General features: G+C 43.2%; 1 protein-coding gene across 14 annotated transcripts in view; it reads right to left on the bottom strand.

The window, feature by feature from the left end:
- The window catches only part of TP53INP1 (tumor protein p53 inducible nuclear protein 1), a 61,750-nt gene that overhangs the window by 11,031 nt on the left and 24,987 nt on the right, over window positions 1-25,732 (bottom strand). For 6 of the 14 annotated variants that reach the window (XR_012666914.1, XM_075125043.1, XM_075125044.1 and 3 more), the window contains exons 3-4: window positions 427-472; window positions 186-299 (exon numbers count right to left, since the gene is read on the bottom strand). The exons of 1 other annotated variant lie outside the window; for it this stretch is intronic. Coding sequence is in view for 12 of the 13 variants with exons in the window: in XM_075125043.1 (XP_074981144.1) it covers window positions 186-299; window positions 427-472 (160 nt within the window). In the remaining variant the exon portion in view is untranslated. Of the gene's footprint in view, window positions 1-185; window positions 473-1,101; window positions 1,220-5,905; window positions 6,079-25,732 lie in introns of those variants that run through there. 7 more of the 14 variants (XM_048841264.2, XM_048841262.2, XM_075125047.1 and 4 more) reach the window with 6 other exon arrangements.

Here is a 25,732-nt window from a genome sequence, read left to right as displayed (position 1 = left end):
AACTGACGTCAGTTTCCCTAGTCAGTTTACACAAGATGCTTTGTGGTTCATTGTTTTACACAAATCCACCTTATTTACACTTAGGCTAAAAATTCCTTTGGAGCTATTGGCTTCCTTATACAGAAGTATGATACATATAACTGCCTGCTTCCTGCTGTAGAGGTTATATTTAACAGACATCTTACCTATAAAGTCAACCAGAATCCATTCATCATCTTCTTTTTCACTGAACTCTGGCTCTTGGCTGGACAAGTTATTGATCTCTCCCACAAACATATTATTCAGCCTCTGGAACATTACTAAGGCAAGAATGAGACTTTGGCTAGTAAGTCTTTGTATCCAAAAATTCAAGACACGGGCTCACACTTATACTAGCAAACTGGCAGAGATATGAGAATAAAGTGCATAGATGCTTTATCAGCTTACGTATGGAACATGGAGAGTCATGATTTGTAAACAGTTTATACAAAACCTGCAAAGAAGAAAAGAGTGGTCTTAATGCTAAAGCAATTAATCTATTTGTAAATAACAAGTAAGAACTCAGATAGGGCCAATTCTTGACTGCAGGTTTTGGGCAATAGCCTACATCAGTGGTTTTCAAACTTTTTTTCTGGGGACCCAGCTGAAGAAAACTGTTGATGCCCACAACCCAATGGAGCTGGCGATGAGGGGCTTGGATGTGGGAGGAGCTCAGGGCTGAGGCAGAGGGTTTTGGGGCAGGGGTGAGGGCTGCAGGGTGGGGCTGGGAATGAGGGGTTCAGGGTGGGAGAGGGGGCTGGGGCAGGGGTGCGAGAGGGGGTCAGGACTCTGGGCTGGGGGTGCAGGCTCTGGGGTGGGGCCAGGGATGAAGGGTTTGGGTTGGGCTCAGGCAGAGGGTTGGGGTGCAGGAGGGAGTCAGGGCTGGGCTCAGGGATGAAGGGTTTGGGGTGCAGGAGGGGGCTCCAGGTTTGGGGAGTGCTCAGGGCTGGTACAGAGGGTTGTGATGCGGGAGGGGGTCAGGGCTCTGGGGGGTGCAGGTGGGACTGGGGATGAGGGGTTTGGGATCCAGGAAAGGGTTCCGGGTTTGGGGGTCTCAGGGCTGGGGCAGGGGCGCGGGCTTACCTCACCTCAGGCGGCTCCCGGTCAGCGGTGCAGCCGGGGTGCTAAGGCAGGCTTCTGGCCTGTCCTGACACCGTGGACTGTGCTGCACCCCAGAAGCGGCCAGGAGCAGGTCCGGCTCCTAGACGGAGGCAAACAAGCAGCTCCGTGCGGCTCTCGCCCTCAGGCACCACCCCTCCCAGCTCCCATTGGCCGGTAGTGTGGAGCTAGTGCTCGGGGCGGGGGCAGCGCATAGAGCCCTGTGGCTCCCCTGCCTAGAAGCCGGAACCACAGCATGGTGTCGGAACAGGTAGGCACTAGCCTGCCTTAGCTGGGCAGCACTGCTGACGGGTGCTGACCAGAGCTCCTAGGGTTCCTGGGTGCTGAGCAAGGCGACCCAGTGCCTTACATGCTGCAACCCAGTACTGGGTCGCGACCCGAACTTTGAAAAACACTGACCTACATGACTCAAAGTATTTGCCATGAGGCGATATCACACTTTTTCATTGGCCCATAGCATCCCCTGCCAACAAGTTGAACCACAGGAAGAGGCCTGATGGAGGAAAGACCCAGCAAGGCTCTCTTCACAGGGTTGCCTAAAGCCCTCCATCTGGATTCTGCCCCACAGGCAAAGGTCTGCATAGCTCCTGGTCCCATCCCCACAGATCTGTAGGAATGTGGGAGAGGTAAGGGCCATCTATGCAGAGACCCTGAGCTCTAGAATTCCTGGGATCTTCCGGCCAGAGTGGCTCCAAAAAAGTGATGTTACTTATGACTTCCCCTGGGAACCTTTCCTCCTTCTGCATAAATGGAGGGTGGGAGGGAGGGATTCTACAGAAGAATTGATACAGTCTGAAGCTGTATTACCTAAGTATAGCTAGAACGCAAATTCAGTGAAAACACGGTCACGGCAATGGATCCCAAAATAGAACTCAGTCAAACGTGGTCATTTTATTTCATTTTGTTAGAACGCGGTCTCTGCTATAACGCGGGACTTGGCATGGATCCCAAATCCTGTGTTCTAGCGAGGGTCTGCTGTAGTCCATGTTGCGGGGGAGGGGAGAGGATTGTAATCCCATGTACATGCACCAGTCCTGCAGAGAGCCCTCAGCAGGGTCCCATTGATGTAGAATGTAGGTAGCTGACCCTCTATGCATTGGGCAGAAAAGGCACACCCCACAGAGCACCACCATTCTTGTGCAGTTCAGGGGCTCTGCTTGAACGTGAAACACATTACAGAGGAAAACATAATCAGGTTCAAAGGTGCACTAGCATGGTTATTAAGTGGGATCCTTTTCATAGTGATTAGTTAAATACTATGTGTTCTGTGAGGTTCTACAGAATTAATGCAAATACGGGCTGCACCACCACAATTTGAGAATAAAGTCGCTTCCTTACATTTCATGACAAGCAACATTAATTTCTCAACAGAACACACTTCCCTAAATGTATATTTAAAGAGATTATCAGTTTCAGACTGGACTATATATATATTTTGTGGGTGAAGCTGAAAAAACCATTAGCCATTTAACAATTAAAAAAAAAAAATGTTCAAGTTCCTGGGATCACCACAACTTCACATGAGAGCACCTGTTGCAGTCACTATATTTGAATCATTAACATAGTTCAAATGATGGTGTCAAAATGCTACACTTTAACAGTAATGTTCAGGTATTTAAACTATAGTCTTATTTTAAGCACCTTTAGCTATATTTCCACCTATTAAGTTAATTATTAGAATGTGTGTGTAAACACAGTATATCACTTACACAATCTCTCCTCTCTTCCTGGAACTAGTCTATGTTTATGACAGACTAGGTAAATTAGAGACATTTACATAAAAGGTATGAATTGCTATACTCAGAAAGCTTGTGAGAGCGCAAGATAAATTATACTAGAGAAGACATTCAAAACAATTGTTCAAAGCAAAACCAAGTATATACGCTTAATTTCTAACAAGTAAATATTGATTAAGGGAGATTATGTTTACAGAACATGAATTCTAAGTTTCTCCGTTAATTACTGTATTGTAACTCTTGGACCAAAGATGCATTTGCACTGGATACCAGAAAATTAAAAAAAGAAAAAGGAGACTTTTGCTAGTTACTTCTGTTTATCATTGGAGTGTCTCTCCTGTTTGTTAACCCACCTAGGAACTGGTTTACATTCTGACATTGGGATCCAATACTATTTGTGCCTCTAAATTTATTGTACTTCTGCAGCATATGGGATGTCAGCCAGAGGCTGAAAAATAAGAGTTTTAATCAATAACTATTGTAACCCTAGATAATTAAGCTGTCAATGGTTCCTATTAATATAGCTGGGGGTAGCATAAACTGGGGTTGGTGCTTTTTGGTTTGCTATACAGCTGTAAGTGTGTTTACTGGGTAGGCTATGTGGTATAATAGGGATTATAGTAGTTGACAGAGTTGTGTGTGAAATGACAGCAACATATTTTCTGGCCAATTCTTGTCTGTAAGAACGTGGTTCCTAAACTTTTATCCCAATGCTAAACCCACTAACAGTGTCATTGCTCAACAGTATCTTGGCAACCACCAGGAGGCTCCAAAAAAGCAAGTTTTAATCAAAGCTGAAAGAGGTACAGTTAGATGTTAACCATGCCCAGATCAGACCTGCAAACGTACGGGTGTGGGGCGCAGGCACTGCACACCTGACACTTACATGCATACATCACCTGTGAACAACTGGGTAGTAAAGGGGGAGACAAAGCTACGGTTCTGCCCAATATGCATTGACCAGCGGAGCTGACAGGCTGCAGTCTGTACCACAAAAAGGGAAGAAACTTAACTACACTCCACCCTCACCTTCCAAGCAAGAGGGGAGCCCAGAGAAGAAGAGTTCCTCCTTAGAGGGGGAAGCTCAAATGAAGCCTGTTTCTCTAGGTTTCAGAGTAACAGCCGTGTTAGTCTGTATTCGCAAAAAGAAAAGGAGGACTTGTGGCACCTTAGAGACTAACCAATTTATTTATATATGCATTCGATGAAGTGAGCTGTAGCTCACGAAAGCTTATGCTCAAATAAATTGGTTAGTCTCTAAGGTGCCACAAGTACTCCTTTTCTTTTTGTTTCTCTAGGGTGAGGCTAACAGTCCGCTCCTAAGCGAGCTGAACGTTTAACCATTATGCTTTAATGGTTAATTGGCTTCCACCACTTTTACCTCACTCAAACATCATACTGGAGGGGTGCCAGTTGTCATGCCTGACAGAGGATTGTGATTTCAGGTGGAAAGTCCCCAGCAGGTACAGATTAATTCTCCAGACACAAAGAGCTTGCTTTGGGGCAAACAACAACAACGAGGAAGGTGGGGCCAGGCTGCTTCTAAGGAGAGTTTTTCTCCAGGTCCCTAGCCACCCAGGTCAGGCACCTCCCCAATGAGGACCCAGCCCTTGGTTTGGATGACCTGACCTTGCAATCCGCTGTCCTCTCGCCTGTGGCTGAGTCACATCCTCTGGTTTGTTTTGATCGCTAGAAGCCCCCCTCTACTAGGGCGGTGCCTGCAGGAAGGCTGGGTTTAGTCACACCTGACTAGAACGCAAGCAAACACTGCCCTGGAAGCAGGGGCGGGGGGAAGGCCCCTCCGCAACCAAGAAAACAGGCCCCGCACTGGCAGGAAGAGGCAACCCGACACCCCTCCAGCCCCTGGGCGGGCCGGCTGCCCCGAACTCCTCCTCCCCGCGAGTGAGCCTGGGGGGCGGAGGGAAGAGACAAAAGGGTCAAACTGGGAACGCAGCTACTTCGGAGTCTGCGAAGAGGAAGTTCAGAGAACAAACAAACAAGCAGATCGGAGCCTGCCCACAGCGAGTCCGGGGCTCCCGCCTCCTCGGGGCAGAATTCAGCCCGGCGGCGCCCCAACTCCACCGTGCGCGGGATCTCCCAGCGAGGGAGCGGAGGCGCGCGGGCAATCCGCGCAGAGAGTGGGGCAGCGCGTACCAAGAGCTGGTACCACTCCTCCGCACTCGAGTGGGGAGGCAACCACGCAGCTCTCTGTCCGAGGCATTTAAGGACACCACTGCTCCCGGCGACGAGTCACACAGTACAGGGGCAGTGCGCATCCCCCCATCCCCCCGAGGCAAAGGGACTCCCCCAGTTAGGCTGCTTAGGGCGGCGTGTGCTCACACGCACTCCATAGGGAAAGACCCTCCCATAAAAACGATACAAGCCTCTGGATTTTGAAATGTGCCGAGCACCTGCAAGTTCCCGTGGGCTTCAAGGGAGTTTGCGGGTGCTCAGCGCCTTGAGCAGTCAAACCATTGACCAGATCGCCGGGAACCACGGAGAAAGAGATCTTTTCTGTTTCGTAAAGTTTCTATCGAGCTAGTCTCCTGTCCAGGACCTAGGGCTACTTTCGGAGTCTCGTGAGGGAAGGGGGAGAAATACATGTCAGCCCCACACATAACGGCGACACAGACCGCTCTGGGGGACGCTAGCGGGCTCGCCCAGTGTCTGGTGTTCCCCAAGGGAAACGGACAGCACGTCACACACCCACACCCGCGGCCTGGTCATACAGAACATGGAGCTCATCTACAGGCCCCCCTTCGTGCGAGAGACGGGCAGCGAGACTACCTCGCTCGCCTCCCGGACATAGGCAGAGCGAGGGGTACGTTACTGGGAGTAGGGAAGACGCTCCAGTCCCGAAACCTCCTCACCCCCGCCGCCAGCCTGCCCCTAAAGGACGCAGCTTGGGCAGAGGGAACCTGAGTTGGCCGCTGTGCCCGGGTTGGGGGGTCCGAGTCGCGACCCAGGTCCGGAGGCGCATTGTCAAGCTGCCAGGGCCCCTTCCAGACTGGATACAAATATCCGCTACTCACCTTCCAGAGACAGGAGGGGGCGGAACGGTAGCAATGGCTAGTGAGGTAGATGAGGGGAGGCAGCGATGGGTCCCTGGTCTTGTTTCCGCAGCCGCCTCCGTCCGACTCGGTTCCCTGCGGAACCTTTTGTTGTTATAGAATCCAGCGAACAGCTGATCGGCCCCGGCCGCCCCAGGCCCCGCCCCGGCTCCCCCTCCCGACTCCCCAGGGCCGGGCTAGGGTTCAGACCTCACCAATGTGAGCAGAGCGGGGCTCGGGGCCGCGCCGGGACAGGCTGTCACTAACGCACGTGATCCGGCCCAGAGGCACAGAGAAACTCTGCAGCTAGAAACAAGCCCAGGCAACAAAAGGAGAGGGAGAGAAAGAAGGGGAGAGCGGAAGGGAGGGAGGGAGAGAGAGAATGCAAAAAGAAGAGATAAAGGAAGAAGAGGGGACGAGAGAGGGAGATTGAGATAACGGATGCAGGGATAGGAAGGGGGGAGAAAAAAAGATTTGAAAGAAGTGGGAAGCACTCAGATACCCTAGTGATGGACCCAGAGTAAGAGTCTAAAAGAGAGCGAAAGAAGGGGAATAAAATGGAGCTAATAGTCACACAGATAAGGGGACACAGCATCAAGTTGGTATATTATGTACAGACACTACTGTATGCATAGATACATTATTTAGGATGAACCTAGCTAGAGTTTGCTTCATGCATAGACACATCAACTCTGACTTCACCACAATCAAACTGATCTGCCTGAACTTTCATTTGCAGGCTCTTTGCTTAGAATGGTTTCAGAGTAGCAGCCGTGTTAGTCTGGTCTGTGTTAGTCTGTATCCGCGGTGCCACAAGTACTCCTTTTCTTTTTGCTTAAGTGGAGCATTTCCAGAATTTGGGACAAATTGGACAAGGCATTTGGGAGATATAATTGGACAGGAGTTTATGTGCATTTCAGTTGTAAGATAGTTTCCTGAGTTGTGGGGTTTTTTTTTTTTTACATTTGTTTGGGTTTTTTTTTTTTTTTTTGGAGGGGAGGGGGGGCTTGTCCCATTTCCAAAATGACTTGGCCTAGAAAGGTGCTACGTTGTTTTGGCAGGGGATGTGGTGCTTTTGACAAGTTCTGGGAGTGGTGGAATTGCTTACTTATTAACAATGGTTTCCATATACTTTAAAAAGTCTACTTGGATCATTGCAGAATTAAGTATCAGAGAGGTAGCCATCTTAGTCTGTATCCACAAAAACAATGAAGAGTCCAGTGGCACCTTAACGACTAACAGATTTATTTGGGCATAAGCTTTTGTGGGTAAAAAATCCACTTCTTCAGATGCATGGAGTGAAAATTACAGATGCAGGCATAAATATACTGACACATGAAGAGAAGGGAGTCACCTTACAAGTGGAGAACCAGTGTTAACAAAGCCAATTCAATCAAGGTGGATGTGGTCCACTCCCAATAACTGATGAGGAGGGAATACCGAGAGGGAAAATTGCTTTTGTAGTGAGCCAGCCACTCCCAGTCCCTATTCAAGTCCAAATTGATAGTGTTAAGTTTGCCAATGAATTGTAGCTCAGCAGTTTCTCTTTGAAGTCTGTTTTTGAAGTTTTTTTGAAAAAAGTAGAATGGCTACTTTTAAATCTGTTATTAAGTGTCCAAGGAGATTGAAGTGTTCTCCTACTGGCTTTTGTATGTTACCTTTTCTGATGTCTGATTTGTGTCCATTTATTCTTTTACGTAGAGACTGTCCGGTTTGGCAAATGTACATGGCAGAGGGAGCACTGCTGGCACATGATGGCATATATCACATTAATAGATGGGCAAGTGAATGAGCCTCTGATGGTGTGGCTGGTGTAGTTGGGTCCTATGATGGTGTTGCTAGAGTAGGTATGGGGACAGAGAAGGCAACAGGGTTTGTTACAGGGATTGGTTCCTGGGTTAGTGTTTCTCTGGTCTGGTGCGTATTTGCTTTGGGTGGGGGTGGGGGGCTGTCTGTAAGTGAGAATTGGCCTGCCTCCCAAGGCCCATGAGAGTGGGGGATCGTTTTCCAGGATAGATTGTAGATCATTGATGATGCACTGGAGAGGTTTTAGCTGGGGACTGTACGTGATGGCCAGTGGTGTTCTGTTATTTTCCTTGTTGGGCCTGTCCTCTAGTAGGTGATTTTTGGGTACCCGTCACTGCATATTTGTAGCTATACAATCAGAACTGATTGTCCTAAGAAACAACAATAGGGAAGAGAGGAATAGATGGGCCCAGTCTGAAAGGAATATGGGAGGAAGCCACATAAGAACAGGGGAATCCAGAGTCTGGTTGTAAGTAGCTCAGATGCAGATGACACAAAGACTGGGGGAATGGAAAATAATGAAGAGGAGAGATAGGTACAGAAAAATCTAGATTGCTTGCACCCAGCTTACCAAACAATGTGTATTTTAATATAGCCAAATGTAAAATCATACATCTAGTAACAAAGAACACAGGCTCTACTTAGAGGATGGGGGAGACTTTATTCTGGAAGCAATGAATCAAAGAGACTTGGTGACCATAGGGGATACTCAGCTGAACATGAGCTCCTTGTGAAACACTGTGGCCAAAAAGGGCTAATGTGATCCCTGGATGTATAAACAGGAATACTAAGTAGTAGAAGTAAAATTGTATTACCACTGTATTTGACAGTGATGTGAATGCTACTGGAATACTGTGTCCAGTTCTGGTGTTCACTAAAAATTGGAGAAGGTTCAGAGAAGAGCCACAAGAATGAAGAGATTGAAAAAACACATGCCTGATAATCTTAGACTGAGTTCCTTCAATCCTTCTCTAAGGGGTGACTTGATCACAGTCTACAAATATCGACATATGGAACAGGGGTGGGTTGGTTAGTTGGCCCAAGACACCACTATTAGTGGTTGATTTGGAGTTAGTAGGGCCCTGTGTGCAGCTTAATTTTTGCCCCTTAATTTTTTCAGGCCCAGCCAAGAAAAAGAATATTCTTTCTTATCTCCCCACCCTATTTTTCATTTTTTTTCCCCTTCATCCTCTATATTATAAGTAACGGGAAGTAAATGAAAATAAAGTAAGGTACCTTGATTGGAGCAGGGGGTTGAAGTGCAGAAGGGAGTGTGGGGGGTGGGGCTCTGGGGTGAGGGGTGGGAGGGAGGCAGGGGGCAGTGCTTATCTAGGGTGGCACGGCTCCCAAAGTGACCAGCATAGACACCCCTCCTGCAGTGGTGGGGCTAATAGGAGCTGCAGAATCGGGGTGGGGCAGTGCGTGGACACACACACAGGCCGCAGGGACATGCCATTCGCTTCTGGGACCGAAGCGGTGCAGAGGGAGGGAGGCAGAGCAGGCAGGGAGGCGCCTTAGCTATGCTGCTGGCATGTCTTTGCGCGCCCCTTGAGGGGAGCGGATAGCGGGTCTCTCTGTGCTGCCCGGGGAGGGGGCAGTGTGCAGAGCCGCCTCCCTCTCTCCCCCGCCAGGGGCGTGCAGAGACGTGCCATCAGCTGGCCACTTCCGGGAGTGGTGTGCTGCACTGCCAGCCGGGACTCAGGGGCAGGTTGTCAGATATTTGTCCTGCATTTTTGGGGCCCCCCCATCGTTGGGAGGCCCATTTTGTTTAAAGGGTAGTGGTCAGGAGCGGATTTACCATGAAAGGAGACACACCACCATTACAGAGCACCACTTCCACCAAGCAGCTCACATACCACAGTTGGAGAGCCCCTGGACTAAATAATCACAATGGTCCCTTCTGGTTTAAAATATGTGAATCTATGAAATCAAGTCACCTGAGCTATATGGGTGTAAATGATAGGAGAATCAGGCCTTTGTTCTGAGGAGCAGGAGAGAGGACGCCACATGTGTAGGTGGATGTTTTCTAGAAAGAAGCAGAGTCCATATGTGGCAGCTTGCAGGGACTCCTCACTAAGCAATTTTAAGACGTTCTATACAACCTAAGGAAATTCTCAGGAAAAAACCCAATTAGTGTAGTTAAAATTGAGCAGAGGAACAGACTTGTTTTTTGAAAACACCCTAAAATAATGTTACTGTAAAAAAATACAAACCTACACCGTGGAAAACCTGGTCACCCAAAATTAAGGTTCAGCTAAAAAACCCCGAACACCTACACATTATAAAGTATGGAAATACACAGTTAAGATTATGCATATAATCTTAACTCTACCCCACACCAATGCCTCGCTCTCATATTCCATCCTTCCTTCCTAAGTCATCCTTCTCTTCCTATCTATTTTGTAAGTCATGGTGTATATTTAGCAAAAAGACTTTTCATGGAGTTTTTTGTCTTCATTTTCGTAAGGGCTCTAAGAAGTCTACAACCTACAGCTACAGACATCTCATGCTTGGAAAAAGCCATTATACTTATACAGTTTGTGCGTGGACTATAGTAAGTGCGTATATCACATATTACCAATACTCAGTATAATTTTTCGTCAGTAGACTAATCTGCTCTTTCCCTGTAGATCCTACAGTACAAGGATCTGGGTCAAAGATATTTGTCATTGTAGTTGCTAACTCTGAACCTGATTTCCCTCTCATTTATACTACTGTAAACTGAAAGTAATCCCATCGACGTTAATGGAGTTACAACTGTATAAACCCAGTTTAAAGGGGAATCAGAACCTCTGTTTCTGTTGTCACTTTTACAATTGGTGACAAGAAGTTTGAGAAAAGTGGGAAATGCTGTCCCTTGGTGTATTGCTTTTGAGTCAGGAAGTGGTAAAGTGTTCTTTCGGTGGACTGTGCAGCGCTTTGAAGAATGCGGGCATACTGGCAGTTAGTGATGTAAATAAAAAAGGTGCAGTTTGGTTTAAATTACACTGTAGTGTGTAACCAGAATGGCCTCACTTCTGCCAAGAGCTCATTGTAGAATCAGGGCCTAAAAGCATTTTAACAATAAGGAATTCAACTAAGAGGTGTTCTTAATTTGGGGGAGAGGGGCTACCTGGAAGGAGGCAAAGATGAACAATCTAGGCCATGTTTGTCAACTTCTGAAAAAGCAGAACTGAGCACACCCAGACAGAGACATTCCTGTCACAGCACCCTCTACCCTAGTCTGACTTCTATCTAGCTGTTACCTCAGTTTCCCCTCACTCAGGTTGAATCTCCTCATCTTCCCAGGAAGGCCTCACTGGCTCTCCCAAGTCTCTCTGGCCAGTTTTATTCCTCCAAATATAAAAATGTAGGCAAAATATCCAAAACCGAAAAACAGTTCCTCTACTCATTCTGTCTTTTCCACCCCTTGCCACTCTCAGTTCTGAAAGAATGCACCATTCCCTTCAAGGCCTGCTGCAGAAGCCATGTCCTTCCTGCAGCTCCTCTCAACCCTTTACAGGCTCTGACCACTTTTTAGGTGGGTCTGATAACCAAACAGGGCTGGCTGGCCCCAGAACCCTTGTTATATTTCCATTCAGGCAATGGTTCTTAACCCAGCGTACATGTACCACTGGGGGTATCCAAAGGTCTTCTAGGAAGTACATCAACTCATCTAAATATTTGCCTAGTTTTACAACAGGTTCCATAAAAAGCATTAGCAAAGTCAGTAGAAACTAAAATGTCATACAGACTATGTATTTATATAGTTCTATATACTATATCAGCGGTTCTTAAACTGTGGGCAAGTTCATTTTAATAGGGTCACCAGGGCCAGCGTTAGACTTGCTGGGGCCCAGAGCAGAAAGCCGAAGCCCAAGCTCCACCATGTGGGGCCGAAGCCTGACTTTCTGATAGAGGTGAAACTTCGGGTAGGCAAGACAAATCAGACTTCTGAAACGGGTACAGTATTCTGGAAAGGTTGAGAACCACTGCATTAAGGTGTTAGCTACTCATCTAATAATGGTGCCACTTTGAAGGCATGCACAAACAATTGAGTGTAGTTAATTAAATATGTACTTGTTACTTCAAAGAACCTCCAAGGTCACTGATTTGTAAGATGCACAAGCCAAAAACAGTTGAGGACTAAATAACTTCAAGCCCTAGGATCCCAGAAGACCTGTAAACAGGGCAAGTCAACAACCCCCAAACTTTTTATTATTTTTTACTTTAAAAACAAATAAATTAAAAGCAAAAACACCCAAGAAACAAAACGCATATATGCAATGTTACACTGTGAGAGAAATAACTAAACAGAAAGGAAAATCTAAAAGTTAAGCTTAAGGGTATGTACACTACAAGGGTTACAGTTGCAGTTACACCAGTGTAGCAGACACCTACTACAGTGACAGAAGTGTTTTTTCCATCTCTGTAGTAAATCCACCTGCTCAAGAGGTGGTAGCTAGGTTGACAGAAGAATTCTCTATCGAACTAGCTACTATGTCCCTGGGGACAAAGTCACCCTAACTATATCGCTCAAGACATAAAAGTTTTCACAGCCATGAGCGACGTAGCTAGATTGATCTAAGTTTTAGGTGTAGACCTGGCCTAAGTTCCAGGAAAGTTGACCCAGCCACATTGCACATATGGTTTATATTTAATAAAACACTAATTAACATATTACACCATTAATAGTCTGTGTTAGGCTCCAATCCTGCAATGAGGTCTGCATAGGTAGACTTCAGCATGTATGTGAAGACTTATTAAAATTAATAGGGGGTGCCATGTGGACCTGGGGCACTCCCACATATAGCACGTTGCAAGATCAAGGCCTCAGATTGTAAACTCATTGAGACAAGGGCGGTTTTTGTTTTGTGTCTTGTATAGTGCTGAGTTTTATTAAAGTTGGCTTTTAATAAAAACAATATAGAGATACATTAATTAATGTATGTTGCAAATCTTGTTGCTGAAGGCCAGGGTAACTTTTGACATTTCTTGATTCTGAGTGCTTGTTCTTGTAACTTTAAGATTGCATCAACACTTTTTGTATGCATTTTTTTCCCGTATGAGAGCACACAAAACTTACATGTAAAAGAAAAGCTTAGAGAAACTAACACATACTAATGGCTGAAAAATGTGTTCTTGCAGCTGGGAGTGGGCTTGAAGGAGTCTGCCCAATATGTGTGACCTGATTGACAGAATTTGCATAGCATTTATGGTTTGCAATGTGCCTGTGTAAACTCTGTCTGGTATTTTAGGACACACATTTCTCTAGGCTGCACTAGCCTTTCCAGAGTTATGAGATAAAAATAAAAATGGCCATATGAAGGCGTCAGGGTTCCTTCCCCACTCTGAACTCTGGGGTATAGATGTGGGGACCTGCATGAAAGACCCCTAAGCTTATTTTTACCAGCTTAGGTTAAAAACTTTCCCAAGGCACAAATTCCGCCTTGTCCTTGAACAAATTCCGCTGCCACCACCAAGTTATTTATCCAAAGAACCAGGGAAAGGACCTATTCCCCCAAGCCCTACACCCCCTTTCCTGGGGAAGGCTTGAGAATAATATCCTCACCAATTGATATAAATGAACACAGACCCAAACCCTTGGCTCTTAAGAACAATGAAAAATCAATCCGGTTCTTAAAAGAAGAATTTTATTTAAAGAAAAAGTAAAAGAATCACCTCTGTAAAATCAGGATGGTAAATACTTCACAGGGTAATCAGATTCAAACAGGATTCCCCTCTAGGCAAAACTTTAAAGTTACAAAAAAACAGGATAAACCTCCCTCTAGCAAAGGGAAAATGCACATGTTGAAAACAAAAGGTAATCTAACGTGCCTTGCCTTATTTACTTACTCTTTTTGTAATATCAGAGACTTGTACAGGATGGTTTATAGGAGAAGGAGTTTTTTGACCTGATGCTTCTCTGCTTTCCCCAGAGAACACACCAACAAAGCCTCCCCACCCCCAAGATTTGAAAGTATTTTCTTTCCCCATTGGTCCTTTTCGTCAGGTGCCAACCAGGTTATTTGAGCTTCTTAACCCCTTACAGGTAAGGAGGAATTCTAGGCTACCCTTAGTTGTATGGTTATGACAGAAGATGTTACTGGGTGGTCCATTCACCACTCAGCAGTGCCTCCCATGCCCCAACTGGGGAATTAGCTCTACCACCTGGTCTGATGCCCCTTCCTGCAGTTACTCAGTCCATCATTCCCCTCAGTTACTCCATGGCCTCTCCTGCACCAGGAGTGGTAGCAATGTCCTCTTTATAGTTCAGTCCTCCAGCTAAGTCACATTAAAGTTCTTCCCCCTTCCAAGGTATCACAAGGCCTTTGAGGCAAACTGTCTCAAGCAGTCCGCCCCCCACTACCTGGTCTGTGCTACTTCTTTGGCAGCTGATAGGGGAACCGGGGCCTGTCCTCTACACCAGTTTCCAGTCCAGGGATCCTCAACCCAGCAGCTCTGGACTTTTACTCTCCCAGCCCTTATTGATCCCTACTCTCTCCTTGCAGCTTCCTACTCTTTCCCCTTGTATCAGACAGTGCAACTGCAGGTTTCCTTTCCAACTTATTCTCTTTATAGATCCTGTCCAGCTCCTTCCCCCAGCTGTTGCAGTTAGACTGTAACACACCATAGATTTTCTCCAGGTGCAGCCTAAGGTTAATTGGCCTAACTTACCCCATCAGGCATTGTGTGTGGTGGATACCCCATCACAGAAGGGTAATTTGACAAGGTAGAAAATAACCTAAGAGCTATAAACTCAGTTATTTTAATGTACTACATTAACTTTCAGCTCACTGACAAGAAGTTTTTAAAGAAACTTAAAAAACCAAAAAGAAAAGGAGTACTTGTGGCACCTTAGAGACTAACCAATTTATTTGAGCATGAGCTTTCGTGAGCTACAGCTCACTTCATCAGATCATGCTCAAATAAATTGGTTAGTCTCTAAGGTGCCACAAGTACTCCTTTTCTTTTTGCGAATACAGACTAACACGGCTGTTCCTCTGAAACCTGTCATTAAAAAACCAAGACTCAGCTCTGCATATAGGAAAAGCCAATTAAAATACCTTTGTACTTCCAAAACACTGGTTGTGAGATGGGTAAGGGAAGGAAAGTGGTTGGTAAACAGCACGTGTATTTAGATCTCCACTAAAGAGGTGAGACACAAAATTAAACACAAAGAGTAAGTCCCCGCTAAGGGCTTGTCTGTAGTGGAAAATTATAGTCTGTTAGAACATGTGTTAATTAAGATAATGTTAACCACTCAGTATAGTGAAATATTGTCATGTTTAGTATTGTATGCTGGGTTAGCGGTGACCAGCCAACTCACTGTTAAACATGATAGTTCTTGTCTGCATTGAGTGCCATGTTATGTTAAGTCATGTAACATAATTAACTAAGACAAAATTTTAACATGATGAAATTTTCAAGTGTAGACAAGCCCTAAGAAGGTTCATATTGTGGTGTTTGAAAGCTGGCTCCAGAAAGAATTAAGAAGGGCAAGTAATATATTGGAGGTCCCCAGCAAGGTACTACTTAGAGTAGAGATCTCCCATTTCCTGAGTTGCTCCCCTTAGTTCCTCTTTCCACTCCTCTCATCTTCCTAATCTTGCCTTTTACTTCCTGTTTCCATCATCAGGAAAGGATGAAGAGAGTGGATTTTCCTCACTCCTCTCCCCACACCACACAATCCTTGGCAGGCAGGAGACAGGCCTGAGAGCGAGGTCTTTTACCAAAATGGACCAGCTGACCACAAGCTGCTCTCGCCAATCAATGCTCTATTGACCCAACTCAGCAAGGCCCTAAGCATGTGCAGAGTCCCAATGAAGTAAGTGAGACTATTCATAAATTTAAGGTAAGGCACGTGCTTAGATATCTTGCTGACTTGAAGTCTATGGGCTTGAATCTGCACTCATTGAAGTCAATAACAAAATTCCCATTGACTTCAGTGGTGCAGGATTAGGCCTTAAATCCCTGACCCAAAGCTCATTTAATATGTCCATGGAGATGTTTCTTGGACAAAATGAACAAGTCTTAATGCGGTTGAGAGCAACTTGGACAGGCTCTAAAAGGACATGGGTTGCCCCTTAACCCTTTCTGCAAATGTCTGAGGGCTAAACTTGTGGCAGGAAAAGAAACTTCAATTCCACGTTCGTTGTGGTTGTCCTGCAAATTGAGGTCCTTTATAAATTAAAGAGATTCCTTTGGTCTTGGGTTTTATGAGCCACAAAAGCTGGCCCTGGATCTGACTTCCCCTTATAAAGATTTAAATTTGTGACTTGTGTTTTTGAGAATTTCTTCTCATGTTATTAAGGGGGGGGGGGGGAAGACTCAGAAGAAATCACTGAAGCAAACAAACCAGGCTCATCTCCCCAAATTGTGTATAGTTGTGTGATTATGAATTAGGGTTAGTGGTGGAAGTAAGTAGACCATCCACTAGAACTTCCTGTGTACCCAGAGACAGATTAATGGTATGGCCAAGGCTATAAAACACGATGTGCACATCTAGGGTATTATATAGATGTAATAAAAATAATAATAGTCTGGGGCTCTGGCATCCCATATTTTCAAAACTTTGTATGTATTGATTTTCAAGAACTGAAACATTAATGCCAGGCATGACATACTGTACATGTAACACCAGCACTTATGAAGAATATATGACTAGCCATGGTGCACAGAAACAGTGACCTTTCTACAACCAGTTCTGCAAATTACTATGAATGCACTGAGCTTCTAACAAAGAGCTCCCATATGTAGTGTCTTTTGAAGAGGCCCCACTACTCAGACATCTTCTTAAATGGTAGGTGAGAGCATGATATATCTACATATTACAAATACTGAGTAATAGTGGAAAGAATAGTCCTAAATAGAATGTATGCACATACAAAATGTGAAGCAGTTCCACCTAACTTTTGGAAAATAGAATGTTCCTCCATACAAAAAAACAAATCAAAACAAAATGAAATCTTATAGACAAATATGTATAAAATTAGTTTAAATAGTTAGCCAACCAAGTTTATAAAACAAAACAATGATTTGTCAGCAGAGAGAAACTGGCATAGCTACATGGTAATGTCCTGGGAAGTACTCCTAGATCCTCCATTCAACGCATCTTCCACACATCAGCCGGCGGTTTAAACTCAGTGGAATACAGCTGCCAAAGGCAGTAAATGGTTCAATAAAAGATTCCATTAAAGACTAGTGTCCTGAACCTACAAATCCTTAATATCCAGTGCTTCACTCAGTATCAACTGTAGCTTAAATGGGACTATTTATGGTAGGAAGTACTTTGCTGGATAGTAAGTGTTTGCAGGATCAGGCCTTAAATGTTGTAAGTCCTGATCCAAAGCCCACTGAAATAAATTGAAAGACTCCCATTGATTTCAATGGGACTTGGATCAGGCCCAAAGTACACAGACAGATGGAGGTTTGAGTTTATAATCCTACTGAAGTTAAATATTTTTTAAAATAAAAAAAGGAACAGCTATTCAAATGATTTCAAATCTCTATTACAAATTTAGAAAAAACCCTCTGTATATTCAGAATACTAAGAGCCTGCAAAGTGCAAAGCCTAAGAAATAACTATAGTTGCATATTTCAGGTACTTATTTTTGCAAATGGAATATTGTTCATCTTAGATTCAAGCATCAGACTCAACTAACATTGTCCATTCCATTTCTGCTCACCATTTTTGGACTTTGGCAAGAGCAAGTCTCTGCAACTTTGACAGATTTCAAAAATCTAAAACTGGCCACCCCTTTCCTAGGTATAAGGCAATAGCTTATATCCAAGTTTTCCAAATAAGTTTTTGGGCGGAGGCAACATCTTTCCATCTTTTTAGTAAAACAGATGTTAAAGTCTGGAGATATATTTTAGAGTTCTGGAACACTAATTCACCAGATATTCTGGCAGTTTCTGGAACCAAATTATGAAGTGACAGTGAACCACATATAATCAAAACAGTACATACCACAGAAAAGAGCTGAGTCTTGCAGTTCTACTAGCAGAAATCATTGGATTAGAGTTCTCCAAACCAGTCAGCTGTTACAATTCACTCAACCATTTAAACAAAACAAAAAAAAAACAAACAAAAGAGAGGATTCAGTTGCCTCTGGAACACCTGCACTGTTAAAGTGTCTGAACCAAGATGTATTTTCTGTTTCATCCATTTCAGAAGTCAGTCTTTTGTTCTCCCTCACTGCACAGAAGTGTATTTTAAAAATAAAAAAACCCATAAAACTTTCAAGCCTTCTTTACACATCATAAGGGAGTAAAAATGGGCATAATATTTTTAACTTTTGTATGAAACTTTTACTATCATCCATGGTCAGACTTGGAAAAAAAAAAGCAGCAGTACTCATCCATGCTTCACCCACAACCCAAATTCTGTCTCCTTCTCTATGTTACCAGAATACGAAGCCCTTCACTACAATTGTTCACATTATACAAATATGCACAACCCTCATTTTTCTTGAGTGCTTTGTCTGATGACATTTTAATTGTCATAATAAGTCTGATAGGTAGTAGTGTCTAGGTTTTAAAATGTAATTTCAGTCAGGAGGGATAGCCAGAGGTGCAGGGGCCTGATTGTGTGTCAACATGGCAGTAATTCCCTCCAACCCCCAGGTATGCATTAATACATTCTCCACTGAAATTGTTTGTCCTCCTTTCACATTATGCTGGATTTTTTCCAGTACAATTTCCCTGTCCTCCTGCCTCAACCTGTTTTATGTCTCAGCATTCCATCTTTTCTCCATGTGGCCAGCGTCCATATTCATAACTCCATGTAACCAGGAAATAGCTCTTTCTTGCTAATCTTCTTTTAAAGCTGAAGTTTGAGAGCCTTTCTATTATTGTGACTCTAGTCTGCCTAATTCTAGTAACATGTCCTTATCATCCAAGGTGGAAAGAGGCCTGAAAGCATTGGAATTTGAAACTGAACAATTGTTACTTTTATGATGCTCCTAGGTATTTCAAGGGATGGATGGGTTAATGACTATAGCATTTCTTGTTTTTAATTTCAGTGTCTATTCTAGGACGATGGGCATCCCAGAGTAGGTATGAGCACAGATGTACTATATACACACAATGGTGGAAAGGCACTCCAGGCTCAGCTCCAGTAAAAGGGCCTCTTTTCCTTCCTTTGCAGGTCACCTTTAAGAATGCAAACTCCTGATTCCATTCTTTGTTTTCGTGTAATTAATGTTTTAATAATTGTCTATTTGTTTACACTTCTTTGAGAGGATGAGTAGGGTCCCTATGCCTGACAGAGCAAGCATACTTAACTGTGTTTTTAACAATCTGGAACTGAGAGATGGTGATGAGGCAATGATGAGTTGCAGCAAAGTCTCTTTTTAAAATGTCATATTGAAACAAACCTTTGCAGTGTGGTTAGCCATGGTTATATATTTATAAAAAAAAAAAAAAGCCCTTCTGCAATGGTATTGTGATAAACATCAGCCTAAGACAGACCAAAGCCAGTAGCACTGTTCTTGCACAGCTGCTGATTCTACAAACACACAAAATTACATCTTGATGACATTTTTAATTTTACCTATTCACTAGTTGCTTCCTGTTAGCTCACCCTGAGTCACATTCTTCCCAAAATACTAATAATTAACAAGCTCTAATTTGTCTCATTAATAGAGTATTGAACTTTAAGAAAGTAGCGTGACTGGCTCCAAACCAAGCTAACGGGCACTAGATTTTTTTAAAAATGTGCTTGAATTTCAAATGTAGGACTCTATCCAGTATCAAGTCACCTCGATCTTTCCCAGGTTTCAAGTTTCCTGGGTTGCAAAACCATGTGCCCCAATTCTGAGCTGCACCCCTATTTATGTCTCTCGTGAATTCTGTACCAAGGTTTCAGTGAAAGTTAGAACAGCCCCAGTAGATGAAGAGTGCCAAACACTGCTGGGAGAAGATCAAGTCACTTAGTCTGCTACAGTAGAGCTTGGGAATACTTATCATGGTGGGGCAGAAGAGACCTGTCCTTTCGCTGATTAATTGGACTTTTTTCTGGGACAGAAAACACTAATGCCAGCCTTTCGCATACTTGGAGCATATATTTCTTTGCCTTCTCCAAGTGCAAGAGCATCTGTGAGGAACCAGATAGAATCCTCTTGACTCTGAGGAAAGGGAAACAAAGTCTTCTCTGACTCAATGATCAGATGTAGAAGATGATAAAGATGACTGGTTAGCAGTTGGGATAAGGAGTGCTTATTCCTAGCAAAATATATATTGTTGTTTTCCGGAGCCTTAACAAAACAAAGTACAAAACTTAGGGCCTGGTCCAAAGCTATCAAACTCAGTGGAAAGAATCCCAATGACTTCAATGGGCTTTAGATCAGATCTTAAATTGGAACCCATGCACCATTATTATTAGCATTGGACTGGCCATTAACATCACTCCCAGCCAGGAATAGCTGGTTCTGTAATCAAATTCCCCCTTCTGCAGGGAACTGAAAGATATGTGCTGCCATTACTGTTGCTGTGAGAGTTTGAACTGATAGCCAATGAGGGTAGAAGTGCTTTGATTCCAGGAAGTTCAAATAAGAGAAGTTAATATAGGAAAGCTAATCAATAAGGCAAGCAATTTACTCTGGTAAATTTTCATGCAGCCTCAGATACCATAGCACTAACAAAGCCAATCAATGTGTTATGGTGTCTCTGGCTGGCCTGTACAGAACTGAGTTTTTTTAAACCACATGTAAAAGTTTATCTTGGATTTCAAGTATTTATTGACAAATTTCCTCTTCTCCTCAGGTCACGCACACCAGATGCCAGCACTTTGTGCCAACTGAGCCTCTGCTGAGAGAATAAATGCTGGGGGAGGTCTTGAAATGCTTTGTGCAACAGACATGGACAAGAACCAATGAGTCACCAATACCTGTTGAAAGACTGCAACTGAAGACACAGTTTTGCATTAATCTTAAAATAGTTCCTTTTCAGCTACTGTGCCCCGTAGAAAATTGATTATGCACACATTACAAAATGAACAAGGTCTCAGAATGCAGTGTCTGGAAGATGACAGTTGATTAATCCTTTAAATAAATGAGTTGGATAATGTGATGGATACATGGCATTCAAACCTGGTATACGAGTTTTTAGAATACTGTACTATGAATACCAAATGAGTGGCCCATTTCTTATTAAACTTATCAACAGGGAGTGTTATCACTTATTAGAGCCAGATATTGGAAGTTAAGACTCCCTGGTTCTGTTCTGGGCTCAGCTGCTGACTTTGTGTGTTACTTTGCACAGATTACCTAACTCTCTGCCTCAGTTACCTCATTTGTAAATTGGAAGTGATAGTACCTACTTCACAGGGATGTCGTGAGACTCAATAGTTTGCACTTAGCGTGTTTCATCTGAGACTGGCAAGGAAAATTTTCAAAGAATAATTTTAAAAAAATCCGTAATTATGGGGAAAGCTCTTTGACCATAGTTGAAATAGCAATTATTATTACAACATTCCCGCTGCTGTTGGTTCAGCTTCATAAGCATCAGGCTGGAAGAGAGAGGCTATCTGCAGGATGCTGTAACTATTAATCTCTGGGTCAAAGTGGTACTGCTGGTGCTGTGAGTCACAATACAGATGACTGATTAATTGTAATATGAACGGTGAAAACATAAAATGTTTCACGTACAGCTAAGGTTTCATAGCAAATGGTTAATAGATTTTGAGACGTTTATGTATAGTTTATGTTTGGGGCTTTTTATTATATATAAACATATTTTTAAAAGGGGGAAGGGTTATTTTCTCTCACAGAGGACCTCTCTGTGGGATGGCTACTAAGGAAAAAGTCTCAAGGATTCACCCTAACCAGCTAGCGCATGTTAAGAAGAGACCCCTTTCCCTGTCTATGCTAAGGTTTTAGAACACGTTGCTAACACATTTCGAAAGTACACATTTTAGCCTAGTGTAATGCAGCTGCAGCACTGTGATACTGCACCCCATATCTGCCATAATAATATTGTGATATGATGACATAATTATGATGCATTTTGTACAAGATAAGTCAGGTGAGGTGTCATTGGAAAAAGTTATGATTTTCTGAATAGGATTATCCTATTTGTATGCATGTATCATTTTTGTACCTGAAATTATGAATATTGACTAGGGATCTGCATTTCAAATGGGCTTATTCTGGAAAACACCTACAGCCAGCTTTTCAGGTACAACAATAAAGAAGCCAGTCAGGGCTAATGGCCCATCAGCAAAGACAATGGACTGTAGAATAGCTTACCCTTCCAGTGGGCATTTTGGCTAGCCTATAAGCAATAGCTGCTATAACTCTACAAGGACATGTGACCAGATCACATGTCTCTGGAGTCCATCTTGGGATGTCAGTATTTTTCCACAAACTGGTCTGGGAACCAAGTTTTGAAACAAAGGGTTCCCACCCTAGGCTAATGCTATATAAGGCAGGGAGTGACATCATCTTGTTTTCTTCGCTCCCAACAAAAGAAGATACCTGGAAACACCTGAGAAACAGACTGAATTGGGGGAAGTGCTGGATCCAGGCTAAAGGGATTTCTAGCCTATGTAGGAAACATCTGGGAATTCCAAGCTCCAAAGCAAGGGTAGCTTGTGCCTTAATTCACAAAGTCTACCTGTACCATCAGTTAGATTGGATATGAATAGCAGATTCTCACTATATGTAGTATATTAAACTCAGGTTGCATTTTTGTTTATTTGCTAGGTAATCTGCTTGCTATCACTTAAAATCTATTTTTTGTTTTAATCCATAGCAATGAGCTTTGACTGGAGTGCTTGGGGAAAATCTCCACTTGGTTACTACAAGCGTGCATTGTCCTCTTCATACTGAGGGAGAGGTGGACTGGGTATTACACTCATATACTGGCCAGATTTGACCAGGGCAGAATGGTACTGCTCTGGGGTCTTAGGATGGGAAGCTGGTGGTTAGAGAATCCACGTGTAACTGCAGTTGGGTATGTCCCTACCTGTGTGAATGCTGGTGAAAGTGCAAGCCGGAGGACTTTGCAGCTTGTCACAGCAGCACAGTGCGAGAGGGAGCCCAGGTTGGTGGGTCAGACGGCTCAGTGGTACCCCAGTTCCAGGTGGCACCCTGGGGAGAGCCTGTCACAAGCAGCATTAACAATACTGAGTATATTTTTTCCAAAAAATCCCTGCTGTAGATAAGGCCTTGAAGTGCCTCCTCGGGTTTTTAGGAAACATCATGACTGTGGCTGAGACAGAGTCAAGAATTTATTGTGAGAAAACTGACAGCTCAAGAAAGGAGCTATATAAAAATGTACTTAAAGTGAAAGGGCTTCTTTCTCAGTGCCTGAATTTGAAGTATCAATGAAATGTCAGAGTACTTGAATAATTAAAGTGGTGTAAAGAGATGTAATTGCAAGACTTGCAAAGACAGCACACAAAGCTGTCTCATTAGGAGGATAAGCTGAACTCTTAGTGGCATTACAAGTCAAAGAGTGAAAAATGCACCAGAGTATTTAAAATTGAGTAAGTGAATGGTTTATGTGTAGACTGAACACAAAGACAGTGGGCTGCAGAACTATTACTAGACAAAAGCTGCATGTTACAGGTCTTAGGCTACGAAACAGGATGATAAACTACAAGGATGTTGGAAATAACCTGCAAGAAATACAGCTTGAACATTCAAAGGGGCAGCAGCAGGTTATAAGTAATATTTAAAAACAAACCAAGTATCCTTAGCTGTATAACTAAACACCACCTCCGATTATTAAGACTGTGTTTGTTCGTATTTGTTTTTTGAGGTTTAAGTTTACTTCCCCAGACATATATACCGTTTATTCACTTTTTCCCCACTTCATCTTGGAGACAGAAAATAAAGTCTGATCAGTTTCAATTTCACTCTATGGTAGCACAATGCTACAATGTTTGAGTTGCAAACACTGCAGGGAAATGCCTAAAATTATTTTAATAATAAAAATATGTTTCAAACCCAATATTAGACACAGGAACGATCAGAGATATCCCCCTCCCATTAACCCAGAAGCTAAATATTTGGTAAACTACCTGCCATCATCCTTTAACACTTTAGAGAGACATGCATGGTTTGGCTGCAGTGCTCCATTTTGATAGCTAAATGGAAATGGAGACTGCAATAGAAATGTTTGGCACAGTCTTCCAAGGCACTTGGTTCTGCCCTGTTCTGCTGCAGGAAGCAGCTGCAGATCTGTTACCATCTTACCACTGTGTGATGGTGCCTTTGGCACTAGATCCTGCAACTGGATCCCTGGGCAGCCACTTATAGCCACATGAAGTCCAGCTGAAGTAAATGAAGCTCCAAATGGGTTCAAAGTTGGCTTGCACTGATCTGATTGGAGGACTGGGACCTTGGCTAGAGTCCATGTTGGAGTAAGGTCTCATCCTACTTCCACTGATGCTGATGGGGACTTTTGCCACTGACTTCCAATGGGAGGAAGCTCAAAGCCTTGAAATGCAGTAAACAGAAGTTAACATTACTGCATATACTGACATAACCTGGGAGATTTTGACAAAAATATTTAATATACTTCTGTGCCCACATCATTTTGGAAATTACTACTAAGGAATTGTAGCTGTCTGAAAATTATTTGAACACCATTAGAGCCATCCTTGTTATAACATGCTGAAGTACTTGGCTTCTGAGTGAGAGTCTTTTTTATCAGATAAAGTGCCTTTAATTTACATTATTTTGCTAAATGTGATTGGGCACCCTGGCTTTTTTCCCCTGTTGCTATAGTTCCATCACATCTGTTAGGAGTAACTCTTTTAATTGCATCAGTTAGGCTTACGTAAAAGAGTATTTTAATGATACAAAAACTTGTGTAAAGCACAGTCTGAAGTCTGGCTGAAGAAGAACCTCACATTCAAACCCTCCCTCCCGCCCCCCCAACTTAAAAGTTCCCTGTGCTATAATTGTCATTCTATGCACTCATTATCCATTGTTAGCAGAGGAACTGCACTTCTTGTTTAAAAATGCAGGTTCCCTTGCTTCTCAGACACCAGGAAACACAATAAGTGGTTTAATTACATGTCTAAAGCCTTTTGATATTCATCTCTGGAACAAAAGAAACAAAAAAGTGACCACATAATATATTTGCTAGATGGTGCATTACAGTAAGTGCAAACTATATTAAGATGGCAAGTTCAAAGCTTGTGCCAGTTTAATGATTAATGTTTCAAGTAGAGTTAATCTATAAAATATGTTTAGATGTAAAAGTTAACATAAGTCCAAATAAAACAAATTTCTGATTGACACCTTTGACTGGAGCAGTTTGCAAGCTGCAGGCATACACACAAACTTTCCAGACAGAGATGCTTTCTTGTGTAAGAAAAGTAATTTTCTTTCCACATAGTAAAATGAAGTGAAGTTTGTGCTTGTCAGGCATTTCTTTGTTTTATAACCTCTACTGTCACAATTTTTTTTTAATACAACCCAAACTGTGTGTAAACAAGACAGTTTTGTTAACATTCAATCTACAACAGAGTTGTCAATGAAACAAATTAGAACATGATATTGAGTTGCTGTTTCATGACATTGCATCACAACATAATGATGTTGCATTGCCTTGTCACTGTGATATGAGCTATTTTAGGAGTTAGCTAGATTTTGGCTAGGGTCTTGCTATTGTAAGACTGGACTGAGTGGATTACCATATTTGTTGGTTGAAGCTTCCTGGAATAGAGAAACTGGTGTCTGTACAGTGGTAGTGCTGTTTCGTAATTACAGCATATAAATCAAACACAGCACCATTCATCCCAAGGAAGTCAAAGTGCTTTATAAACTAATTCATTAACTCCACAGTGCTCTTTATCCTCCATTGTAATGCAGCCACATCTGGAGTGAAATACAGGTCACAGTTTAAGATATGGTGGGGATGGGGAGGATTCAGTGGGAGAAGTGGTTGGCCATTGTATGGGGAGAGTAACAAGTTCTCTGGAGCTGCCAGTCTAAAAGAGACATTAGTTAACAGGGAGTACAGTACTCAATTTTCAAAACATTTGTAATTGTTATTCCTGAACAA

The sequence above is a fragment of the Caretta caretta genome, chromosome 2 (genome assembly GCF_965140235.1).
Source record: "Caretta caretta isolate rCarCar2 chromosome 2, rCarCar1.hap1, whole genome shotgun sequence".
Taxonomy (NCBI): domain Eukaryota; kingdom Metazoa; phylum Chordata; order Testudines; family Cheloniidae; genus Caretta; species Caretta caretta.
The sequence above is the reverse complement of the archived record's forward strand: the minus strand, read 5'-3'. Positions and strand labels throughout refer to the sequence as shown.